We start from the raw sequence: 23,349 nt of genomic DNA, 5'->3' as shown, positions 1-23,349 counted from the left end.
ATAGAAAAACTACTACCAATCAACTCCATCTGTGATTTGAACCGTTAAAACCCTACAAAAGGGATGAGGCAGAATGGCAAACCACTAGCACACCATGCTGCTAATATAAATGAAAACTAATTAAAACAGATAAATAAGAGCAACTCCATGCAGAGATGATGTCACAATTTTATTTTGGGGCATAAAAGATTCTGCCAACAACAAGCACAAAAGTGTGACCTTTTGTCACCCTTGACAACAATTTTGTTGCATATTCTCAGTTTGAGGCCATTTTGGGTTTGGACTTTTCAGTATATGTTCACATTTTTCCATTTCCTTTCACACTTGACGTCAAGGGCATCTTACAATGCAATAAAATATTGTGCTTGTGTACTGCAAAGACATGAACAAAAGAAAGATTGAATGAAGAGACATACTGTGTGTCACAAAAGTCGACTTCGTTGGCCGCCGTTCGGTCGCACGGCATGTCAGAGGTGCGCTATTCACTCTCTCAACGCCACGCCGCAGCTCTTTAACGTGGAAATCTGAGGGACGTGCTTTGGTGTGTCAATCTTCAAGGCTGACGTAGGAGGAAAACACACCCACGCCACATCCTTTCTCTCTAAGTCACATTCTGAGCATTTTTTTATGAGCTTCCCTTTTCACTGGTGAATTCGCTGTACGGTGACCTTGGGTCCATCATCACGTCATTTCAGAACTGTGCACAAACCTTAAAAGGGAAGTCACATCATCAATTTTCTTTACAGTAATTTGTTCTATGTGCCCCCACTAGACGAAACACGGTATTCTGATTAATGTTGCATTTTGCAGGTAATTGGACAGTCAAATGAAAATGACATCACACTGCCTAAAGGGCCAGAGACAACCAATCACGGCTCACAGATTTTCTGGATTTGGGCATGTGACGTTCGCAAGATGAGCCCTGAGGCACTGTGGTGTTATTTTCAGTTGACAGCAAATGGCTGTACAACACAAAATGTAGTGCTGTCACTATCGGATATTTCTGTCGAATATTCAATCAATTAATCGGCTAATCAAATTCATTTTAATTTTGCATTAAAGTGTATTACAAAAGCTTCTTTTTTTTTGCCCGGTTACTGTTTATTAACCACTGGTGTTTATTTCGTATGTCGTATTCATATAGTGATTAAAAAAAAAAAAAAAAGGGGGAATTGACGTACCATGTTACCGGTTCGGTCATTGTAGTAAAAAAAAGATGTTTGCAAATGTCTTAGTTTGATTAAACACAGAAGAAAAACACTATTCTTGGACTAGGACTACAGAAATCAGTGAACAATTACTGCTAATATGCTCAAATCAGAGGATTTGGACAATTAAAAAAAATGGCTCCAATCAATTACTCGATTATTAAAATAGTTGTTGTTCATTTGATAATTGATCACTTGTCAATTACTCAATTAATTTTGACAGCTCTAGCAAAATGGCTGCCCCCTGAGAGTAACAGTAAGCCTCGATACAATTTGAGCAAAATAAGAAAAAAAAAATCACATTATTTTTCTCCCGTTCAAAAGCAAGTCAACCGCCGCAAATTTCTAAACGTAAAAACAGGAATCAAACATTTTTATACTTTAAATAGTAACACATAAAAACAACAATCCATCTGAACTTAAGTGACAACATGTATGGCTGCATTTTGTTAAATTACGTATCGGTGTATTCCCCAGTACTGTGTACAATGTAATGACAAAGCAATTTCTGTGTAGAAAGCCAGCAAAACAACAAAGCAAGTGTTCATCTGAGACGTTCACACAAACAACACAACCTGAGTGCTCTGTGCTGCACTGTTTGCCCACTGTCTACACATGCATGAGTCCATCTCGCTTGCCAGAATCGAAAGAGGAACACGTTGCAGAATTGATCTCTCGTTTTGTTTTTCTCACAAAAAACAGCAAAGAACAACAAGCCCCCCCCCAAAAAAAAGTTTTCTTCAAGCATGTTTGATAATCCAGAGGAGGCCCGTTTGTTATTTGGGTCTGATGACTTCCCGTCTGTGTTTGGGGGGGCTCATAAATCCTGGCTTATTGTCTTAAGGAGCCCTCTGAGGGTTGCCACCTGGCATCACAATGCTGGCTTTTCTTCTCAAACACTTCTGATGCAATAGTGACGACTGGCTTGTGTAATAGCGGCAAATTAGCTTCTGCTCATACTGGCCGTCCGAGCTGAGGTCTCCTGCACGTGGGCAGCGTGTCGCACCTCGTTCGTGCCCACATGGCTGCCCGTGTTGGTGTTATGCATCATATTTGTTGATTTTCAGCATCTTTTTTTGGGCCGCTCGTTGTGATGTAATCCAGCACAAACTCAGCTGTATGGTGTCAACAGGGGTATTCCGGTGACATTTGACATTCAATTTAATGATCGACATGAGTGGCTTAACTCGCACTGATTGGTACTTACTAGCATTGATTGACAATAAGACTATATTGACTGAGACTATAGAAGAATCTGTTATTGATATGCTGATGAACACGAAGCCACAAGAATCATTTGACATCGGAATCACTTTGTTTGCTATTTTTCTAAGCACCACAATGGAAAACAGTATAAACAAAATACAACGCACAGGAACAGCAATAAAACTTGACTGGAGAAAACATGCCCGCTTGGGGAAAAGACCCACAATCACCTTACAGAAGGATAAATTACTGCACAGAATAAAACACCTGACAAGACCTGATGTGGAAAAGGAGAAACGGTGGAAGATATAGTGCCAGACAATAGGCACATTATTTTCATTTCATTTCATTTGGAGAATAGGAGAAGAAATTCTCAGCAAAATGATAGCTGGGACATTTAATAGAATGGAAACGTTTGCCCGAAGGCACAAGAACAAAAAGGCTAGCAGTTGGATGACCTGCAGTGTCATTTACAATACTTAAGGCCTCAGTTTGGGCACATCAATTTCAGTTTTCTCATCCTTTACAGTTAAGCTAACAAAGTACACATCCAGAAAAGTTACGCAACAATGACAATTCAGGGTGCATTCCTTAAGTTTTTTTTTTTTATATCAAAACAACTTTTTTAATAAAACTCATCTGTAATGGTAGCACCTAAACACTTCAAACTACTCACCAACTCGACCTCGGCGACGTGAATGGACGGAATGTGTGAGTACAGAGAGGGAACAAATATTCATACGAATAACATTTGACATGTAGACTGAGTGGTAAAGAGTTAATGACAAAGCTAAGCTAACTAATAACTGCTGCTAGTTCCAAATTCCAACGGTCGGAGACTATGAAAGTTAGTGATAAATCTGGACTGGCCAACAAACTGATTTCTTCATGTAAGCCTTCTCCAATTGAGTGTGATGCGACTGCTTTTTTCAGAGTGGAAAAAAAACTGGCTAATGCTAATGCTAGTTTAACTATGTGAGAAAATGGCTAGTAGGACTAATAACCTTGAAGTTGTGGATCTTCTAAGCTTATTGAGGTCAGCTGAATGGGAGTATCGTGAGAAACAGCTCATCAATTAGATGCTGGTAAAAAAAAAAAAAAGTATCTTTTTGAACTCTGCACAACTTTTGATACCATTTTTCGCCATTTCTTGCGGTGTTCCTCAAAGGTCAGTCTTAGGGCTCATCATTTCTGCACGCTACATTCTCTCACAATGTCATCAGCAGATTTGAAGGCATCTTTTATGCAGATGACCTCCAAATTTATTTTTCTTTTAACCTCGATAATACAGATGAGAGAAGTGTACTGCTGCATGATGGCTAGGCTGCACATTTTTATGGCTGGATGTTTTACAGCTCGCTTCATTTGAATGCGGTGAAAACCGAAGTATTAATTGTCCCCCCCTCCCTCCCGACAGCTTGGCTTCTAAAGTTGACGGCTGTTTGAGATCACTTTGTAAAAAGAAACCTTGGGGGCATATTCAATCAGGCCATGCTTTTTGACGAATGTATTAAACACGTAGCCCTTTACTGCTTTTTCCACCTAAAAATAATTTCTGAATCGAAATCCACGTTACTTCTTTTTTAATGATATTTCATAAATGATACCTCTGACTCCTCTTGTCTTAACTAATCCATTTCTCTCTTCACCTCTCTTTCTCTGTACAAAACTTTATTAGATCATTTTCAGTTATACTGCAGAATGCTTTTGTCCAGAGACAAGAGCAGGTTTGTTTTAATTTTTATTAGTCCCCAAAATGGCACCACCTTGAAAACAATTACACAACGCCACTGTGGATACCAGATCCTTCCTCACCCTCACTATTTACCAGATTTGGCCACATCCGACTTCTCTTTGTTCAGACTGTAACACGATTGGCATAGTCAGCATTTTGATACTGATGAAGACGTGATATATGAGGTCGAGGCATTCTTTGAAGGGTGTCATCAAACCTTGTTATGAGATGGACTGGAGCAACTCCTGGGGGGATTATAATGAAAAGTAGTAAAAGATCAAAATTCTATCTTCCTACTTTTGGGACACCCCTTGTTCTTGCTTGATTTGTTTTTTTTTGGTTTTACCTGTAAAATGTAAAATGTTGAAATTCTATATTTCCCAGTATGCTTGTGTTGCAATGATGTAAGTCCTCCCCGAGTCCTGCTATAGAGGTATAAAGAAAATGTATTACATAACAACAAACGCTTTCTGCTCGTCCTCCTTGCAGACATCCAGCACCACGGTATTTCTGGACTCCGGGACGTGAAGTACCGGCACTTTTTAGAAGCTTCTAGAACGACGAAATACAACAGTTACAACGCAAGAGCCAGCGAGGATGGACATCGGAGGAAGAGGTCGACCAGTCTCACCACTGGTGTCAAAGTATGTCCTCAGGAGACCGTCAAAGCTGTCATCGGCAGCCATCGAGCGTACTACAAGCTCCGAGGTAAATGTGCTTTTTTATGTTTCTTCTTAACTTGGAATGAACCTCACTTACACACTCGTTTGTTTCTATTTAATTTTTTACAACATGTAGCCTTGTTTTAGTATCTAGTATTTATTTTGAAAGTGATTGTTGTCATTTATATTTACGATGACCTGTGTATTCTCTTTGTGCAACCAATCATCTTGCAGCTTGCCCTCCTCTTGTTTCGTTTCAAGAGGGTTTTCCCTTCCACAAGTCAGCCTTGTCTTTTAGTTGAATCGTTTTCATCTAAATGTGCTAAAACGCTTGAAACACTTTCTTTTACTTCACAAGAATATAGATAGATAGAAAATACCTGCTAAATGTGATTTACTGGACTAAAAAAAATCATCAAAAAGAAGAAAAATACAAAGAGTTGACATGTCAATAATGATAAAAGCGAATGGATATATAATTTTGGGTAAAGACACTGAGCCAGACTGGATATTCCGCATTTACATGTAAATGGTCTCCGTCCAAAATATAGATTGCGTTTGATTTAAGCAGTGAATAAAAATGGCCACCTTGGCTGTTACAATGCATTAGTTGATAACGCGTATGACTCCAATAAGTCATTTAAAAAAAAGAAGAAGAAGAAGAAGAAGAAGCCAGATGACTTTGGTGTTGCAGACGTCATCGCTGCGACTGCATGCAGAAATTAATTTGCCAGAGAATAAAGATGATGTTGGACATTTTGGACCTTGCAGGCAAAGATGAATCCATTGTGATTGGGATATTTATATTCATAAAAATATGCAAATGCGGAAGATTAAAAAACATGAATGAGTTGACCTTTATTGCATTCGACCAAATACTAGCATTTTATTTATTTATATTATTGAACCCTTTTTGGAGCTATTGTGCTCAAATACTATTAGGAGGGGCTCTCATTTGTACTGTGGATTTACAGACGTATGATGAATATATGAATAATTATCACAATGGAATAATTAATTCCCCATTTTCACAAATAATGTCTGCATTTTTTCACATACTTTTTCTGTGATCCCATTTCCCCCCTGAAGAAAACTGTATGAAGCTGTGTGAGCATTTCATAATTTGTTACGTATTTACAGTAAATGTTAAATGTCAATAAAGAGTGGATAGCAGACGTGTGCATTTGGAAATAACACAAAATTGTGTCTTCTTTTCAAGTTTGCCAGGAAGCCATATGGGAGGCCTTTCGCATTTTCCTGGACAGGGTGCCAAACACAGAGGAGTACCGATCTTGGGTTTACACCTGCCAACATGAAAACCTCTGTATGGACGACCTGGCTCAGAACTTCAGTAGTTCTCAGGAGCATCTTGACATGGTGGCCCGGGTGAGTGCAGTGAGAATTGTCCAGTTTCCAAATAAGGAAACTGGACAAAAAGTTAATACTATACAGTGACATTTTAATATTTGATATTAACATAATAATACGGATAATTAAAATATTATAATTACAAACCATTCTTAAAGATTAAATGCAAATTTATTGAACTTCAAAGTTAACTACAACTGAACTGTTGCTGTGAGTGATTTTCTCACATACCGTTACAGGAATCTTGTGTACCCTTCGTCATATACATACCACCCTTTTAGAATCACAGATCAAATGTGATGATATACGTGTATATATATTTTACTTTCAGAGAGTGGCCGAGCAGGCTGAACTTGAAGGGTAAGTGAAAGCTCATTTTTAAAGTAGCTTTTTGTATGTGTGTGTTTTGTCATTTTTTAAGGTTACTTCTGTATTATATAAATGAAAAAAAAAAAATAATAATAATATTGAAAAAGTTACCAAAAAGTTTCTTTGTCGAGTAGAAAGTCACATTCTAATGACAATTATTTCGTTTGCCAGTGTTGTAATGGAAACACCGGAACCGGGGGTGGAATGTGAGTTAAAAACAAGTGAGCTGATGACCTATCAATACAGTGTGTGTCAAACATTGGATGACTAACGGTATTTTAACTTGCATATTTAATTTGGTCTCAGGCACCTGGACTCCCCCAGTGATTCTCATCCCAACAGAAGACGTTGTGGTATTAAAACAGCAACTTCTTCTTTTTAAATGAAAACGGTCACACTGAATAACGACTTTGTCTTTGCCAGATAACAGAAGAGCCAAACATGATAAAAGAGAATTACGGGGAGTACATTGTCGAGTTCAACGCTACCATTGTGGAGCCATCGTACATCGAGCTGCTGCATGACCCCCAGGCGGCTGACGCTGATGACATCACCGGAGAAGTAACGGACAAGGTATGATCTCACGAGGGAGCTGCGGATTTTGAGAACTTTAGCTGAAGCTGTCTGGATGAGTTGCATACACATTCCAAACAAGGAAACGGTTGCAGTCTGTCCTATATACAGTAAATGTCACTTGATCTTCAAGGCTATATTGGCTTTGCTTTGTAAACTGTAGCTACTTTATGACCTGGACTGAATCCAAGAGGCTCTTTTCCCTTACAGCCACATTGGGATGGCGGAGTGTGTCCACTTTACTCTTGGCCCAAACGCAGTCATGAATCAATGTCCGCAGGGGGTCCTAGAGCTTGCAAGCCAGAAGGTTAGGTGTCGAGTTAATTAGGTGAATAAGTACTCCAGTGCCACCTCATACTTTCAATGGTTAAGAAGGGTACCGTCTCTGACATGATTTATTCCCCTATCAACTCAAATTTTCAGCCTTTGGCAGTGCTCAACTTCTAGTGGACTGGAAACCCATTGCTGTATTTGGGCCACCCATCTCTTGGCAAGCCCAGCATTGCTATGGAAATGGAAGCGATCGATTAGAGGCACTGACACGGCAGTGATAGTTCCATGCTTGGAGTTCAGATTTGGGAAGGCAGGAGGAGAGTCAGATTATCGGTATTTCTGAACAGATGTGTTTTTAATTGGGTTTCAAATCAGGTGAGTGATTTAGAGCTGCAGATGTTGTCTAGGATTTAGTTCCAGAGGGTTGGGGGGCAGCAATGGCAAAGGTGTAACATTGGAGGAAGTCCTTGAGTTAATGAGAAGCAAGGGCATACGAAACTGTGCCGTACAGAGAGCTAGTGAATATGTTGGGAGAGACTTGTGACGTGTTCGGGGATTTGGCCGAAGTACAATCCAAGTAGGTACTTAATTTATAGTTTGTATTTATAGTATTCATGAGGATTATTGGTCAGAATCAAGATCCCATAGACATGTTTTAACTCAAGTTGCATCTAAGATGGAGCAGGGTCACCACCAATTCTGAGTTTATCAGGAGAGGTTTAGGGCGATAATGATGCATAGTTACAATAAATTACTTGCATGGTTGCTTTTCAGTGTGGAGCAGATGATTGGAGTCATGGTTTTCGTGGAGACGTAAATATGGGGATTGTCAATATCATAGTCCAGCTATGATGTGTCCAAGAAGTAGCATACACTCTAAAAAGAGTTGGGGTGTTGTGTGGGGGGTTGGGGTAGGTAATAAATTGAAATATTTCTGAAATTAATAAAAGAAGCAAACATTCATCTTTTGCTGACAGTCAGCCGAGTCTCTCGGGGCAAAGGTATGCTCTCATATGACACCATCTCATGGCGCAGTCTCCTCTCCTCTCAATATTGGCAAAATAATAACAAATGGAAACGGTGATAAGTCACTTGTTCATTTTCACTAAATTCGAATTATTATTTTTTAAACATTTGGATGGAAACCCTATTACTATAGTGTCTAACTTAGGCTGAGATTGAGTGAGATACAGCTACTGTTGGAACTGAGGTGAACTGTTCAAGAGATAAAATCAGATGAAGTCAGATTAATTGATATTATATTTAAATTTCATGGGGTGAAAAAATATAGTAAGGAGCAATTTTTAAAACAGACCTTTGTGGGTTGTATTTGAGTTTATACCTCTTCTTCTTCCGGTAGATGCTTCATGCACTTAAAAAAATTCCAGGATTCAGAGAAATTCGCATGTTGGGATTCAGGTGAGTTTACTGTGCTTTCATTTATTTTCAAATTAAAGGTCAAATTGTATTGTAATAACTAGTGACTGGAACAAAACAATGCAGTGAATAGAACACAATTGTTGCATGTTCTTTATTCCTTGAATATAATTTTGTAGTGATATTTTGTTGCTGAGTCGTAAATGTAGCCCGTAGTCCATAAATAGTTTGTCAACTTCAGGCAGCTTTGTGACTTGACTTGTTGTGTGTGTCAGTTCAGAGGATGCAGTTTTGCATTATGCTGTGGTCTTTGATGGAAACACTGAGCTCAGTGATAATCCAGAGCCTCCAGACTGGCAGACAAATGTGAATGCTCCTAAACTGAGGCACATGATAGTGAAAGCTTTACAAAAGGAGCCATCGCTTCCGTTGGACATTCAGAGTCTAACCTTTGAAGCTGGTGAGCACAATTTTCACGCTATTCAAGCACAGCAGCTGAAGGGAGTTGAATTGATTTTTCGTGTGTTTCTCCTCAGTAACCACAGCTTACCCAGATGCAGCACTCAGCATGTACACCACTGGGAGCGGGGATGTCATCAAGGTCATGGAAGAGGACACTACCCCAAAGTTCTTCCCCACAGTGGCAGCGACAGAAAACACATTTGAAAGTACCAAAATTCAACCTCAAACACACACCGCGGTGCCTTCCATATTGACCACCGTCCCAGAATCCACCTCTGCACCCACAGCCGGCGATGAGGTGCCGGTGGCAGCAGCAGCAGTGGAAGACGCATCCGGAGGTGATCCTTCGGGAGAGATGAGTGACGTTATCACACTAGCTACGACACCAGAGGCCGTCGTAGAACAGGGACAAGAGGCGGAGGTCAAGGACATAAGTACAACGGACGTTAGCAGTGGAGGTGAGGCTTAAAAGTTTCAGATTTCTTTTTTTCTAAACACGTTCTCAATGTTTGTTTTCTTTTGCAAGAACCTGAAGGGGCAGACACAGGAGAGAATGATCACTTAACCTCGTCAACACCAGACACTCATCCTGAAATAGTGATCATTGATGAAGCTCACCTCTCTGAGCCCGACATGCAGCCTAGACCGTCACCTGCGGACAAAGGCGATGCCCCCATCGAGGTCACCAATGAAGTAACAAGCGTTGTCTCCACCAAATCCCCTATCCATGTCTCTAGTGTATCCAACAGTGGTTCTTCCAATGAAGTTCCCATTGAAGTACTAAGCAAAATCCTTAACGAAGCTCCCAGTGAAGCTTCAAGCAAAATTTCTAATGAAGTCTCCAGTGAAACTCCAAGTGAGGTCCCCATCAAGTTCTTCAGTAACGACCTTAGCAATGCTCCTAGTGATGCCCCCATGGAAGTCCCCAGTGCGATCCCCAGTAATGTGCCCGACAACGTCTCTAGTCAAGCTTCCATTGATGTCCCCAGTGAAACCTCCACAGAATTTCACAACGAAGTCTCTATTGAAGTCCCTGATAAAGTAGTCGATGACACTCCTAGCGACGTCCCCTACATTGTCCCCATTGAATCCACCAGTGAAGCCCCCAGTATTGCCCCTAGTGCAGCCCCCATTGAAGTCATCAGTGAAGCCACCAGTGAAGAATACAGCAAAGTCCCCACTGAGGCTCATGACGGGCCCCAAGTCAAAGTCTCCAATGATGTATCAACTGAAGCTGTCTTGATGACCCACAATGAAGATCCCAGTGAGGCCCACAGTGAAGCTGCCGAGCCAGAGCCCAGTGAAGCCTCCAGCATTGTCCCCAGTGAAGCCCCCATAATTGGCCCGAGTGAAGCCCCCAGCATTGGCCCCAGTGAAGCCCACAGCATTGGCCCCAGCGAAGCCCCCAGCATTGTCCCTAGTGAAGCCTTCAGTATTGGCCCCAGTGAAGCCCCCAGCATTGGCCCCAGTGAAGCCCCCAGCATTGGCCCTAGTGAAGCCTCCAGCATTGGCCCCAGTGAAACCCCCAGCATTGTCCCTAGTGAAGCCTCCAGCATTGTCCCCAGTGAAGTCACCAGCATTGTCCCCAGTGAAGCCAACATTAAAGTCTCCAGTGAAGGTTCCATCGAGGCCCCCAGTGAAGTCCTCAACCTAGTCCCCACAGAAGCCCTCAGCATTGTCTCAACTGAACCCACCATTGATGAATCCAGTGAGACCTCTGGCGAATCCCCCAGCGAACCCCCTAGCTCAATCCCCACTGAAAGTTCTGAAAGTGAAAGCCCCAGCGGAGTGATTCCAGCTTTGGCGGACCCTCCTTCAGAAAACATCCAGGACGACGTGGAATCGAAACAGGATGGGACGGAAGTGACCGAAGCTCTGGAGGAGGAGAGCAGTAGTGTTAGATACCCTTCAGAGGCTGACGAGCGGTCGACGGCTGCCCCATCCCAGAGACAAGCCAGCACTCCTGTCATGGCCGCGGTGCAGCAGAGCAGAGAGCTAGTGGTTTTCTTTAGTTTGAGGGTGACAAACATGATGTTTTCCGACGACCTGTTCAACAAGACCTCCCCAGAATATAAATCACTGGAGAACACCTTTCTCGAACTGGTAGGTACACAAGCTTTTGTGCTGGATGTAATGCTGATGCACGCTACCTTTTGGTACTTTGTTTTATGAGCTCATCATTGTGATGAAAGTGTTTATCATTTGACAAGGTCATTGGCACTCAATATGGACTTTGTGAGGTTGCACTTTGTAGCAAGCCTTATCCTCACAGCTGCCAATTTAACTAAACATATCGTAATATATTTCTATTTTTTTTTTCCTAAAATGATATTTTTTTATAAATGTGAAACGTTTGATATGGTGTTAAGCAAAGGCCAAATTTCTCACGAAATGTGCTGTTGCCAGCAAATAGTAACTATTGAGCACTGTACTTTCACAGTGAGTTAGTTAGAAACAGTATACAACTCACGAATAAACTTTATTGTCATTTAATTCTTTTTTTTATTTATTTTTTTACTACGTGGCTGCCCCTACAGTTGATAAATGTATTTACTTTTTCTACTGTGTTGAACTACAAATTGAATGTGTCAATCATTTATTTGCTAACTGACAAAGACCCGGGCTAAAGCTAAAAGAAGCTAAAGTAGCTAAGCCAATGAATGTATGTGCTAAACACTAACATAACTTACATAAACAATGTGATCATGCATGTCAAAGTTTGTACAAGCACTGCACACATCTCTTGACAGTGACGATGAGCAGTGGATGGTCCTGAATATTTTAGAGAACTATGCCAGGTGATTTGGGGTCGCGTATCTTTCGTCTTCTCGACAAGCCAGCATTCCAACACAATGATTTTAAAGCTGTTATTTGAAGGTCAAACAATTACTTAGTGTGGAGAACGAGGAATGAAAAAGTTCTACCAATAATTGTGTTTCACTCAGACTCAACACTCTGGGCCCAGAAAGCCGCCAAATCCTGGAGCATCCAGTAAATCTGGGTTTAGGAGACAGACAACGTTAGCCTCCATACCGGTATTTTTTTTCCATATTGGAACTCACATGTGTGACATCTCAGAGAGAGCGCAAACTTTTCTACCTAACCACTTGCTAATGCATCTTTCCTAACTCAGTATGACAAATTGAAGGCACACTAACACACTTTTCACCATAGACGCTGTCCCTGTAGCTGCCTATCCTGAGTTTTTTGTTGTTGTTGCCTTAATTCTATCTCCAGCATATAGAAAGTTTGTTTGATTAATTGTGTCTGTTATGTAACCTGTATTTAACTTGTATAAAAATGAGAAACATGCTGATTTTTTTTTAATTCATCTTTTTTTACGCTCCAAACCTATAGGGGGCAGCACACATTTACTTGTAAGACAAAATAATGAGAGGTAGTTAGTGAATTTGTCCTAAAATAGAGTTTTAAATAGATTATTCAGGCTAAGAATATCAAATAGGCAACTTTTTAAAAGTATATTCATGAATCAATACCTAAAATTAACGTGCTATGCTAGCTTTTTAAGCCAAACGGATAACCCATTTTTCTTTAACTGCGAGTTTGAAAAGCATTATTTGGACTTTATTTATATTTTTAAAGTACATACTCTTTCATGAAATGAAGCTAAATGTTTATAGTTACATATGCAATGCAGTGAAGTACATTTTATTTATTTATTTATTTATTTGTGAGTGAAACTTGTCCAGATTTGTTCAGCGTCTCGTAACATGGATTTGTTGGGGCCTTATTCATAAATACTAATATATGGAGTCATGTCAATTTAGGAGGATTTAATACAAAGAGCAATGCAATTAGTCGATAAAATCAATACTGTAAATTTCTTTCATTAATTATAAAAACACAACCTTTTTCTTAATAAATTGTGTTAAAATAATAATTCCAAACATAACCATTTTTTTAAATTATGGTCATCCAATTTTTGGAGTATGTCACACAATACTCCCATAATTCCCTTAAATAGAAGGTGTCCCTTTAATAGGCACTACACATCCATAATAGCGCTTTTCATTTATTTATTTTTTTAACTCCATAACATAGAGCTACATCCACATCTGCAGCAGAGTAAATACAGCACTATTAGTGGAAATGCAGAATTTATATTGAATTGAATTGAATTGTAATGGAAAATAATGTTGGTGCTTGAGTTTTAGTACTATTAAATTCTCGTAAAAAACAATGTTAGCAGGTGTAAGATTGATATAATAACCCTTAGCAGTGAGGGTGCCCATTTTTCATTTGTTATGGGGTGCTACAGGTGTGTTGTTTGTTGCTGTTTGGGGTTGCAAAGCGGCCCACGCACTGTAGTCTGAATCATGAGACCTTGGTCCGCCTTAGTCATTGTGGAGGTTTGTCATTTGTGTATGCTAAGAAGCTTTCTGTTATTCAGGTCAGTTCCTGCCCTACGCACACACACGCACACGCACGCGCACACGTGCTATAAAAAGGGTTCAAGCTGCTTTGCGCCATGTGTGGGCATCTGCATGTATGTTGACACACTACCCTGCATGTAGATATGAAGACAAACTTAATGTCATTTTGAATGTGAATAAAAGTGAACAATTGTTATTGGGTGAGGTTTTGTTGAATCACTCTCGTGGGTGAAAATATTGTGTATCTAGTAACCAGCACTGCCACAAATAGTGAACCTCAAAGGGCCAACGCAATCCGATTTCTTGGGATTGGGAAACAATTCTCCCACACTACATAATGGAAATGATCGCACAACGTTTATTAATTGTCCAACTTTATTCATCATTCACTCATACAAGTCGGTTTATGCACAAATGAGTTGTGTTGTCTCTCATTTTCATGTCTCACTTTTGTCACGTTCAAGTGTAATTGTAAATCAAAAGTCATTGCTCACTTTAATGACCATGACATGATGGTAAGGTGAGTAAGGAATCTCACTTTTTGATGTTCTCAACTGTTATACGCGCATGTAATGATTAATAGCGTCATCTCATGCAACTCACTATTTAAAACAGAAGTCAAGTCAAAATGTTTTCTCCTCAATATGTTGTATGCGCCCCACTGGTCTAAACACGCCATTCTGCCGTTTGAGGTGTTTACTGTTTTATCAAGTTGCGCTAATGCGAACGAGCAGACACAACACATGTAACTGAAGTCGTTTTCTTCCGCCTGAGGCCTGCCTGCAGGCCACAGAGCCGATTACTTCTCAATCCACTGTCGGTTTACTTTTAGCTTCTCGCTGGAATTAACTGATCTTGTTGACGATGTTGATTTATTTTCCCACAGAGAAGCAAACCCTTTCCCGTCTGTCTGACATCGCATTATCAAATTGTCAAAGGAAAAATTATAAGTATTCATTAACAAATGTGGACATAAAAAAAAAAAAAAAAGCCTCTCCATCTCCAATCTTTAATGGTTGCCCAAGCAAAGGTTTGTGCAGTTCTCCTCATCATTCCTTGTATATAACTTCCTGGAAGCACAAACAATAATGTGGTCAGACGTTTGAGATGGTAAGTATTTACTGCCTTTAATCGATAATAGTCCATTAGAATCGTCCTTTAAATGGGCTATTTGGAAGGAAAAAAAAGGAACATTTGAATGTGACATAAAACAGCCCATTTAAACGGTTTTGCCAGACTTCCATTAGTGATGCTGCACACCCAGTGCTTGGCATGTATACATTCATATACATGAAACTTGCTTTTGTTGTTGTTGTTGAACTCCTCCAATACTGTACCTACTGGTTTGTGAAGCAACCACTAAAAACTGGACATGGAGGTTGGAATTACTCTTGGACAGTGACGCAATTTATTAAACGGCAGGTTCCTATTCGTTGTGACGAGAAGGGATGTTTCACTGGGAACCAGTAGATACAACTAGTAGTAGTTTCTCCTGCCTAAATGGGACGCGTCTGTTGTGAGGTTTGGCGATAAAGCAACCACTTTGACCCTGCGCGTGCGAGGTACTGATTGGGTCTCTAATCCATTGTTCACGGATAATTTGACATCGACGCTCGGAGACGAATGGTCGGGAATGGCGGAAAACAACCTCGCCACTCCTGCCGCAGACTATTAGCCGCGGGGAAGAGGCTGTCACGAACGTGTCGGTGGGCGAGATGTGAAGTAACCCCATCAGAGGCGAGCTCCTTAAGGTCTTCTTATCTCCCACTCCGCAGCCCGTCCAGCTAAGGCCTAATCTCCCCAGCTTGGTGTTTGCCGAGCACGAAATGAAGCGGCTGCGGGGGTGGGAGCGCGGTCGATGCCCATTGATGCGCGGCCATTACTTGAGCAGGTTGACTTCCTGCTCCGCTAAATATCGCCAGTATCATCAGTCTCTACGGTCTTAATAGGTTGTTTTTTTTCCTACCTCATATCGCAACTGCAGGCTCCTTTAAATGAAAGTACTGTTTGTGGTCTGCGGTGTTTGTGCGTTAGCTTCATGACACGATGCCTCCGCATGCGAAGCCTTGCTGGTTGGTTATACCCGTCTTTTGCTAAGCGGCTGATCCCTCTCCCTGTCTAAATTGCGTGTCTACAATTAGCACGTTCTGTGCCGCGCTACTAACGCAAACTCTAATTTCGCCTCCCGATCTTATTATGTCGAGTGCCGCCATGGCGGGATTTCATGCTTGCATTAAAAATTAAATCACAAACTATTCATAGCGATCGCACAGTGAAATGTGACCTGAATAGTTTCTGGATCGGACGAAGCAGAGCCAACCTCAACAGCAAGACGATTCAAAGTAGATCCTGTTGCTGTGGTCTTCTTCTGAGTCGGGGCGTCTTGTCTCCCCAGGATCAAGACACAATTCCTACTTGTTCTGATTTGACCTAATCCTAATTTCACAGCTCCTTTTCCCGTTTTTCTTGCGCACTAACCAAGCTTTTAACCACATAGAAAAACTGAGAAAATCAAATCCTGCTTCTACTTTTGTCAGGACAAACTCATCAGAATTGCCTTTGCCCCACTCGCTACAGCTTTTACCCTACCTGGAGTCCAATCTGACCGGATTCAAGCAGCTGGAAATCCTCAACTTCCGCAATGGCAGCGTGGTGGTGAACAGCAGGCTGAAGCTGGACAAGGAGGTGCCGTACAACGTGACCGAGGCGGTGCACTGCGTGCTCGAAGACTTCTGTAGCGCCGCGTCCAAGCGGCTCGACATCAAGATTGATAGCCGCTCCCTGGAGATAGAACAAGGTGACGTGTCCTTGCTGATAGAATCTCTGCTACACTCCCTGAAAATACGTTTTTATTGCTCTCTCTGTCCTTTCAATTGTACAGCCACAAAAACTAGAGCAACCCTATAAGTACAAGTAAGAGTCTCGCAGAGTGATGTCCACCCAATTTTGTGTTAAACTGTAAAACTACGGTCTGAGACTAATTTATTCTAACTTTGGTTACATTTGGGGTCCCTTAAATCTCACAGACTTTTACCAGGCTGCACACAGCTACAAAAAAAATGTGATCTCTCTGGCAAGTCTCTTTAAAAGGCAATTTATTTGTCGGAAGAATTAGGATAAAAAATAATCCCAAGTGGGCCTTCACACTGCCTCGTGTTCTTCTTGGTAAAAGTGTCCCATTTTGCATATAAATGCTATGATTGCTGTCATCAAACTGATCTGCCAATGAAAGAAAAGAATCAATGAATAGAATACAAGAGTGCACACTTTGTAGACGCATTATGGTATTGCCGCCGTGCTTTGTTGATCAATGAGCTTGCCGTACCCACGGAGGTGTCAAATCCAGGCCCAGAAAGTAAAAACCCCTGCCACAGTTTGCCGTTAGCCACAGGTGCTCACCAACAGGTAAATGAGCTTGTTTACCTGTTGGTAAATGGTTGAATAGAAGCACCTGCGGCTAAAGGGTTTTTACATTCTGGACCAGGATTTAACACAGCTGCTTGGGAGGGTTATTTTAAAAATGTATTTTGATTCAGTTACTATAGTTACCTGTTAAAAAATGTAATGATAATGTATTCAAAGTACCATAACATTAAATAAGTGTAACTTGATTACTTTTAGTTACTTTTGAATTATTCCAATACTAAATATGCTAATGAAGACAAAGTATACTAGTGTGTAGTAAATATCACTAAAATTTATATTTAGATAGATAGCTAGCTAGCTAGCTATCTAGCGATGGACAGACAGATAGATAGATAGATAGATAGATAGATAGATAGATAGATAGATAGATAGATAGATAGATAGATAGATAGATAGATAGATAGATAGATAGATAGATAGATAGATAGATAGATAGATAGATAGATAGATAGATAGATAGATAGATAGATATGGGATGGCAAACATAAAATTACAGGACAATACAGTAAACACTTTAGAGTCTTTGATTGACCTATATGCACGTTTTTGGAACGTGGGAGGAAGCGGCAGTAGCTCAACACAAGAAGGCCTGAGCCGAGATTCAAATCCTGAACTTCAGAATTGAGAAGCAGACATGCTAACAAAGACTAGCTCACATCACGTTCTTGTATTGACTTCACATCCGATGGCGCGGTCATGAATAATAATGCAAAATTTATGGAGCTTGACTCGTTTTTCTCTAATGAAGTATAGTGAGTTCCGGACTCAAGTCGTATACTTATTCATGCCACAAGGTCAAAGTCCCCAGACATCCCTCCTCCTTGCACCGTGGCATAAACGTGATGCATCTTGTTTGTACGCAACAGCTCCTCACTGTATATCTTATTAAAAGTCGCAGCTTCGCCGCTCATCGATCAAAGCGCCCTTTCATTTCTCCTCTGAGATGGCGGTTGGCTAGCAGGCTATGCACGCTACACCCATGTTAATGTCACTCTCCTGCTTTTTCCCGCAGCTGACGAAGCGGACCCGTGCAAGTTCCTGGCCTGTAATGAGTTTTCACGCTGTGTGGAGAACAGTTGGAACAACGAGGCAGAGTGTCTGTGCGACCCGGGATACAGCGCTGTGGATGGCCTTCCGTGTCAGAGCGTATGTGACCTGCAGCCAGACTACTGCCTCAATGGAGGCCTGTGTGAACTCATCCCTGGCCATGGAGCCACATGCAGGTATTGAACTCGGGGGGGGGGGGGGGGGGGGGGGGGGGGGGTGGGGTGTTATGGGTTTTGGGGCAGCACAAAACTATTGCAGTTAATGTATTTTTTGGATGACAATAGACACAAGAGCAAATACATACAGAAACACTGTCTAGAAAAATGTTCAAGGATGTCTGAGAATCAAGAATTCTCATTGTTTTCATTATTTTAATTAAAGGTATTAGAGAGGATTCTGCGGCGAAGGAGTAGCCCAACGGCTGTTTGTGGTTTTCTCAATAACGAAGCACCTTTATTATTGATTGGCTAGAATCTAACATTCCCCGCCACATCCACAGTTTATGAATTATATATATTTTTTTGCTAACCATAAGTAGGCTACAAGTCTGTTACAGGTTGATAAAGCGATTTTTAAGCGAATCAGACAACTTAATTTGTAGTCAAATCCTCTCCAATACTTTTTACATTGTTTTAGGTTGCCATGTTTAGCTCCCTCATGATCACATGTATTGCTTGCTCTCAAAGAGCCTTGAAAAAGTCAATACGTCATAACAGCAGAATATATTATGGCTGCCTGTTTTTTTTATTATCAAAAATTCAGATTTATAATAGCAATCAATGTGACCAAAATGGGCATTTCATAATGAAACGTGGTATAAATCTCCCATTTGCAATAATTTAGAAATGACCGCATAGTGCCATTTTGAACCTGTACATGTTGTGACAATCTGTTGAAATCTTTTTGGGGGATACTTTTTGATACAACAAATGAAATACATCAAAAAAGCCAAAAATGGGACAAATACCATCCAGGGTTTAATATGCACGATATGTAAATTTAGCCCACTGTTGGTGTCCCAACAATTCTTCCCATAAATCATGGTAGCGGGGTGTCAAAAATTCACTAAGATGACGGTAAAACATTCTTGAAGTGTGCCCTATTCTAGCTAACCTAGATAATTTCCATGTTCCAGATGCCCTGTAGGCAAATACTGGCACTACCATGGGGAGCGCTGCAGCGAGCTGGTGTCGGTACCACTCGACCCGTCGCTAATTATAACCTGCCTCGTGGGGAGCCTCTGCCTCATTTGCGCCATCATCGGCATCCTGGCGTTCATTAACAAGAAGTGCGCGGCGACGAGGAAGGCGGTGACTTTGGTGTAAGTCAGAAACGCTCCAGCGTTCTCGTTATGTTTGTGATGTGAGCCTTTTTACAAAAACCTCTTTCCACCCCCCACTAGGCACAGCCTTGCTCCCTATGCCTTTGAAAATACGTTGAGGGTGAACCCGGTATATGAGAATGACGATGGCATCTTAAGCCAAGTGTCCACACTGCCGTGTCCCTCGAGTTCGGCCTCGTCCCGCTCTCACCAGTCTGAGCCGGAACTGTATGCCTCGGTTGAAAACATACATCTCAGTATTGAGGTACACAGTGCTGTGCGGCGCTAGCACTTGAACTAACAGCCACGCTACTAATCGCTCAAGTAGCCGACTCACTGCTCTAACACACTCTCTGTCATTTGTAACAAGAGAAATTGTAACTTCCTATTGGTTCGGGTTTTGAAATATGTTTTCCTGAAGGGAATAATTGAATAATGCACAATTACAGAATAAAAGCCTATATGATAAAATAAAAGTGACTAGACACACTAAGTGACTAATATAAGACCATCGCAACTGATATTATCATCGTAAGGGACATGGTAACCGCATAGCCACTGGCATCAACAACATCATAACAACACAATGACCCCAAGGGCCCCACTTGGTGCCCAGTCCGTCCTGTTAGGGATAACATTATCATCATAAGGGACATAGTAACTGCATAGGAACTGACAACATCAACATCATAACAACATAATGAAGTCACGACCAGACCCTAAAACAGTACACAGTCATAAGTCAATGTACTTTGCTGTAAAAATGGCCAAAACGTCTGCGTGACGGTAGTTCATTTCTGAAAAAAAAAAAGTCAGAGAGATAAAACATTAATCATGAACTTTAATCACTAAAAGTTGGTAATTGTTTTTTTTTTCTTTCATTCCAATATGTATTTAATATGTAATACTTAGCAGTCATTCAAAAGCAAAATTCATGTTCATCATTGGTTTTCTTATAATAAATTCTGCGCGTCTGCGTTGTTGGGCAACGTTCCATTAGAAAAAAAAACACGAGGCTAATGCTAAGGTCACATGCGATATGACGTCTCGTGGCAAGTCATGCATGCCGTTGCCGCTGGTTTATGTCATTGGAATATGCGTTGCACATATGCAGCACAAAGCCAAAGAAGAAGCGCAACGTGCTGAGAATTAACCACTTTTGAGGTTTCACTGCTGTGAGGACATAGAACACAGCTGAGGCTCCCGACAATGTTGCAAAATTTCCAAAACCTGCCGCGCAAAAACCCTCCGAAGATGACATCTGCTGTGTAGTTATAGCTTTAGGTCAAAAATGCTTGTTGTGCTGTAGCGCTCGTCACTTTTTATTTACTCTCCATCTGCTTACGTGCTCTCCAGACGCCTCGGCTGGGCATGAGAAATTAATGAAGCGTGTTGTCAACACAGTGGGTGTCCACTTTGTGTGTGCGTGTGTCTTTCCCACAGATCCCCAGACAACTCTACACCACAAGATCCGAAAAGTTAGTATCGGAGCTGGTGGACTTCCATCAATGCATCCCGCACAATGAGGTGAGAAAAAAACCACCCCGGGGATCGTTGAGTAGGAGTGGGAATGAGATAGATTCATCATTAAGCAATGATTTGCGCCCTTCAGGTTAAATATCCGCTTTATCTGCAAGTGTGACTGTAAATATTTGATCACGTTTGCATGAAATATTGTAGAGATCTATGACAAGTGTGCAAAGGAAAATATGCATGAAAAACCCAATGCAGCAAATGTAGATTCCTAAAATATTTTGTGCATTAGCAATATGCTTGATCGCCTTACAAATTTGTAACTAAATTTATATCTGGAGCGCTCCAAAAATGAGCATTCATGTATGTTTTGTTTTTTTTGGACAATTTTAGCCCTGCTTGAACATTATGTTATCCGATTAATGACACTTATAAGAATATGGGAGATTGTTGTCAAATGTAGGACACAGCCAGAAATTCCTGCCACTCCTAATGCTTAATGCAGCTGTCGACCTCTTCGTAGCCTTCCGGAAGGGTTTCTCTAATCCACCCAAAAATAAAATAAAATATGATGACTCGCAGGAAGTTAACATTTAGGAATACATTTCTCAGCAAAAGATCCCCCCAAAAAGCGAATTCAAAATGAAAACTGAAGAACTAAGAATGACAAAAAAAAAATCTTGTTCATAAACTGAGGTTCCCACAGGAACTCTTCCACGAAAATACTCAAGTGTTGCAAAAAAGCTACAAATTATGGCCAAAAAGGTCAAGTTTGGCTTCATCAGATCATAAGTAGGCATGGGCCAATTATCGGTTTGATGGTTTAAAGTGGTTTCAATAACTGCTAATACTGGCTGTCACGGTAAGGGTGAGGAGACTTCTAAGCAGGACAAAATATGATTGGCTGCTTGCAAGCCACCTTATTGAAATTAATTCCCTTGAATTAACGTTTCTCCTCGCAAGAAGAGAGAGGAAGGGTGAGCAGCAGGAGGGATTGAGCGAGACGAAAGAGATACTCTGCAAACACGGATGCTTTTTTTGCTCTGTTGATCTAAAAAAAGAAACATCACATTAAAAAAATAATAATAGTGCCAGTGGGTACTAGTTAGCCCCATGGACAACATGAGTAGCACACCGGGCTTTTAATGCTGCTTTTATTTACCCAAATATTTGTATTTAAAAAAAATAGGTAATTTTAAAGCTGTAATTTAAAATTTTCAGCGCATCATACCATCAGCATCTCCTCAAACATTTAATGTTGCTGTAAGCCTGCTTGCAGGCTCCCTCGCCACATTTCTCTGTGTTGCAAAAAGTGTAAACAATTGCCAAACAGCCCTGACATAGAACAAATAGAAAAAAAATCTTGTCAGTAGGAGACAGCCAATACCCGCTAGAAATTCCTGCTGCTCCTCCAAAACTGCTGTAGGCCTCCCTGATGAATTTCCTTTCCCCACTTTTTAATCAATTTTGTGGGGTTAGTCCAGTTTTCAGTAACATCACAGTGTTCCGTGGCATATCTAATAGCTTGGAAATTCCTTTGTACCTTTCTGCTGACTGCTACCTTTTAAGAATAGATCCCTCTGCTGCTTTGGAAACTCTCTGTGGGGCATATGGCTTGTGGAAATGGAAATGTCAGTAAAATCCCACGACAACAGCGGAACTTTGTCTGGGGTTAATCAGAGGGTGTGCGGCGTGTTCAGTTTTTTAATTGCGGAAACACTTTTGAAATGATGGCATTTTCAAAGGAGCGCGCGGATTTGCTTTTATCTTTCGTATCTCTTCCCGCTTCTCTCAGACGTGGCGACTGCCAAATGAATACAGAGCGTGTTTTCTTCTGTGGACATCAGACAGCGAAGGCGGTGAGGCCACCGTGGTGTGATGGCACGGCGGCGTCCCGGGGCCCCAGTTGCCACGGCAACAAACCCAGCGAAGGATCCATGCTTAACTGTATCTTTGATGCCACGCCCCCCCCGAAGCCCCTGTAGAGTGTTAGGTCATGAATTGTTCATAGTGATGAATGTGTCTTGCTAGACGGAGCGCTATGGATATTGCAATGTGTGCGGATTGATGTTGTTTTCATGTGGAATCCAATATTTATTACACATAATGAACGATAGGATAATTGCCTGTATGGCTGTTCTTTCCTCACAATGAGGTATTTATTTACAAAGTGACACACTTGGTGGTATCTCACTTTAGACGTGCTTTTTATGCGCCATTGTCGCGCCCTAAAAATACGAGAATGAATGTAATAGTTGATGCTAACATAAAAGAACAAAAGGCTTAGATTTGTTATGTTCTAACAATTCTTCAAAGCTTCTCTAAGTCTGATCATTCATCTGTGAAGATTTTGTTTTTTTTTGTACACATTTTACAATTAAAATAAACAATAAAATGTTTTGCATCGGATATTTTTTGTGGCAGTTGAAAGGGTTAGAAACTTGGAATGTAGCGT

The 23,349-nt window shown here is 41.0% G+C and overlaps 1 protein-coding gene across 7 annotated transcripts in view; it reads left to right on the top strand.

The window, feature by feature from the left end:
• Nucleotides 1-23,303, top strand: part of impg1b (interphotoreceptor matrix proteoglycan 1b) — a 27,756-nt gene extending 4,453 nt beyond the window's left edge. The window contains exons 2-19 of one of the 7 annotated variants that reach the window (XM_086095135.1): nt 4,639-4,857; nt 6,031-6,197; nt 6,511-6,539; nt 6,720-6,769; nt 6,855-6,901; nt 6,972-7,121; nt 8,755-8,813; nt 9,047-9,231; nt 9,308-9,439; nt 9,521-9,691; nt 9,760-11,336; nt 12,179-12,268; nt 16,205-16,424; nt 18,066-18,276; nt 19,236-19,421; nt 19,503-19,686; nt 20,865-20,948; nt 22,690-23,303. In XM_086095135.1, coding sequence (XP_085951261.1) covers nt 4,639-4,857; nt 6,031-6,197; nt 6,511-6,539; nt 6,720-6,769; nt 6,855-6,901; nt 6,972-7,121; nt 8,755-8,813; nt 9,047-9,231; nt 9,308-9,439; nt 9,521-9,691; nt 9,760-11,336; nt 12,179-12,268; nt 16,205-16,424; nt 18,066-18,276; nt 19,236-19,421; nt 19,503-19,686; nt 20,865-20,948; nt 22,690-22,773 — 3,845 coding nt within the window. In that variant the 3' untranslated portion in view covers nt 22,774-23,303. Of the gene's footprint in view, nt 1-4,638; nt 4,858-6,030; nt 6,198-6,510; nt 6,540-6,719; nt 6,770-6,854; nt 6,902-6,971; nt 7,122-8,754; nt 8,814-9,046; nt 9,232-9,307; nt 9,692-9,759; nt 11,337-12,178; nt 12,269-16,204; nt 16,425-18,065; nt 18,277-19,235; nt 19,422-19,502; nt 19,687-20,864; nt 20,949-22,689 lie in introns of all 7 variants that reach the window. The other 6 variants (XM_086095134.1, XM_086095133.1, XM_086095131.1 and 3 more) reach the window with 6 other exon arrangements.
• The last annotated feature ends 46 nt before the right edge of the window (nt 23,304-23,349 follow it).

This window comes from Leptonotus elevatus, chromosome 14 (assembly GCF_054856555.1).
Source record: "Leptonotus elevatus isolate MCC_2025b chromosome 14, RoL_Lele_1.0, whole genome shotgun sequence".
NCBI classification, from domain to species: Eukaryota; Metazoa; Chordata; class Actinopteri; order Syngnathiformes; family Syngnathidae; genus Leptonotus; species Leptonotus elevatus.
Note: the sequence above shows the minus strand (reverse complement) of the source record. Positions and strands in the feature narration are given on the sequence as shown.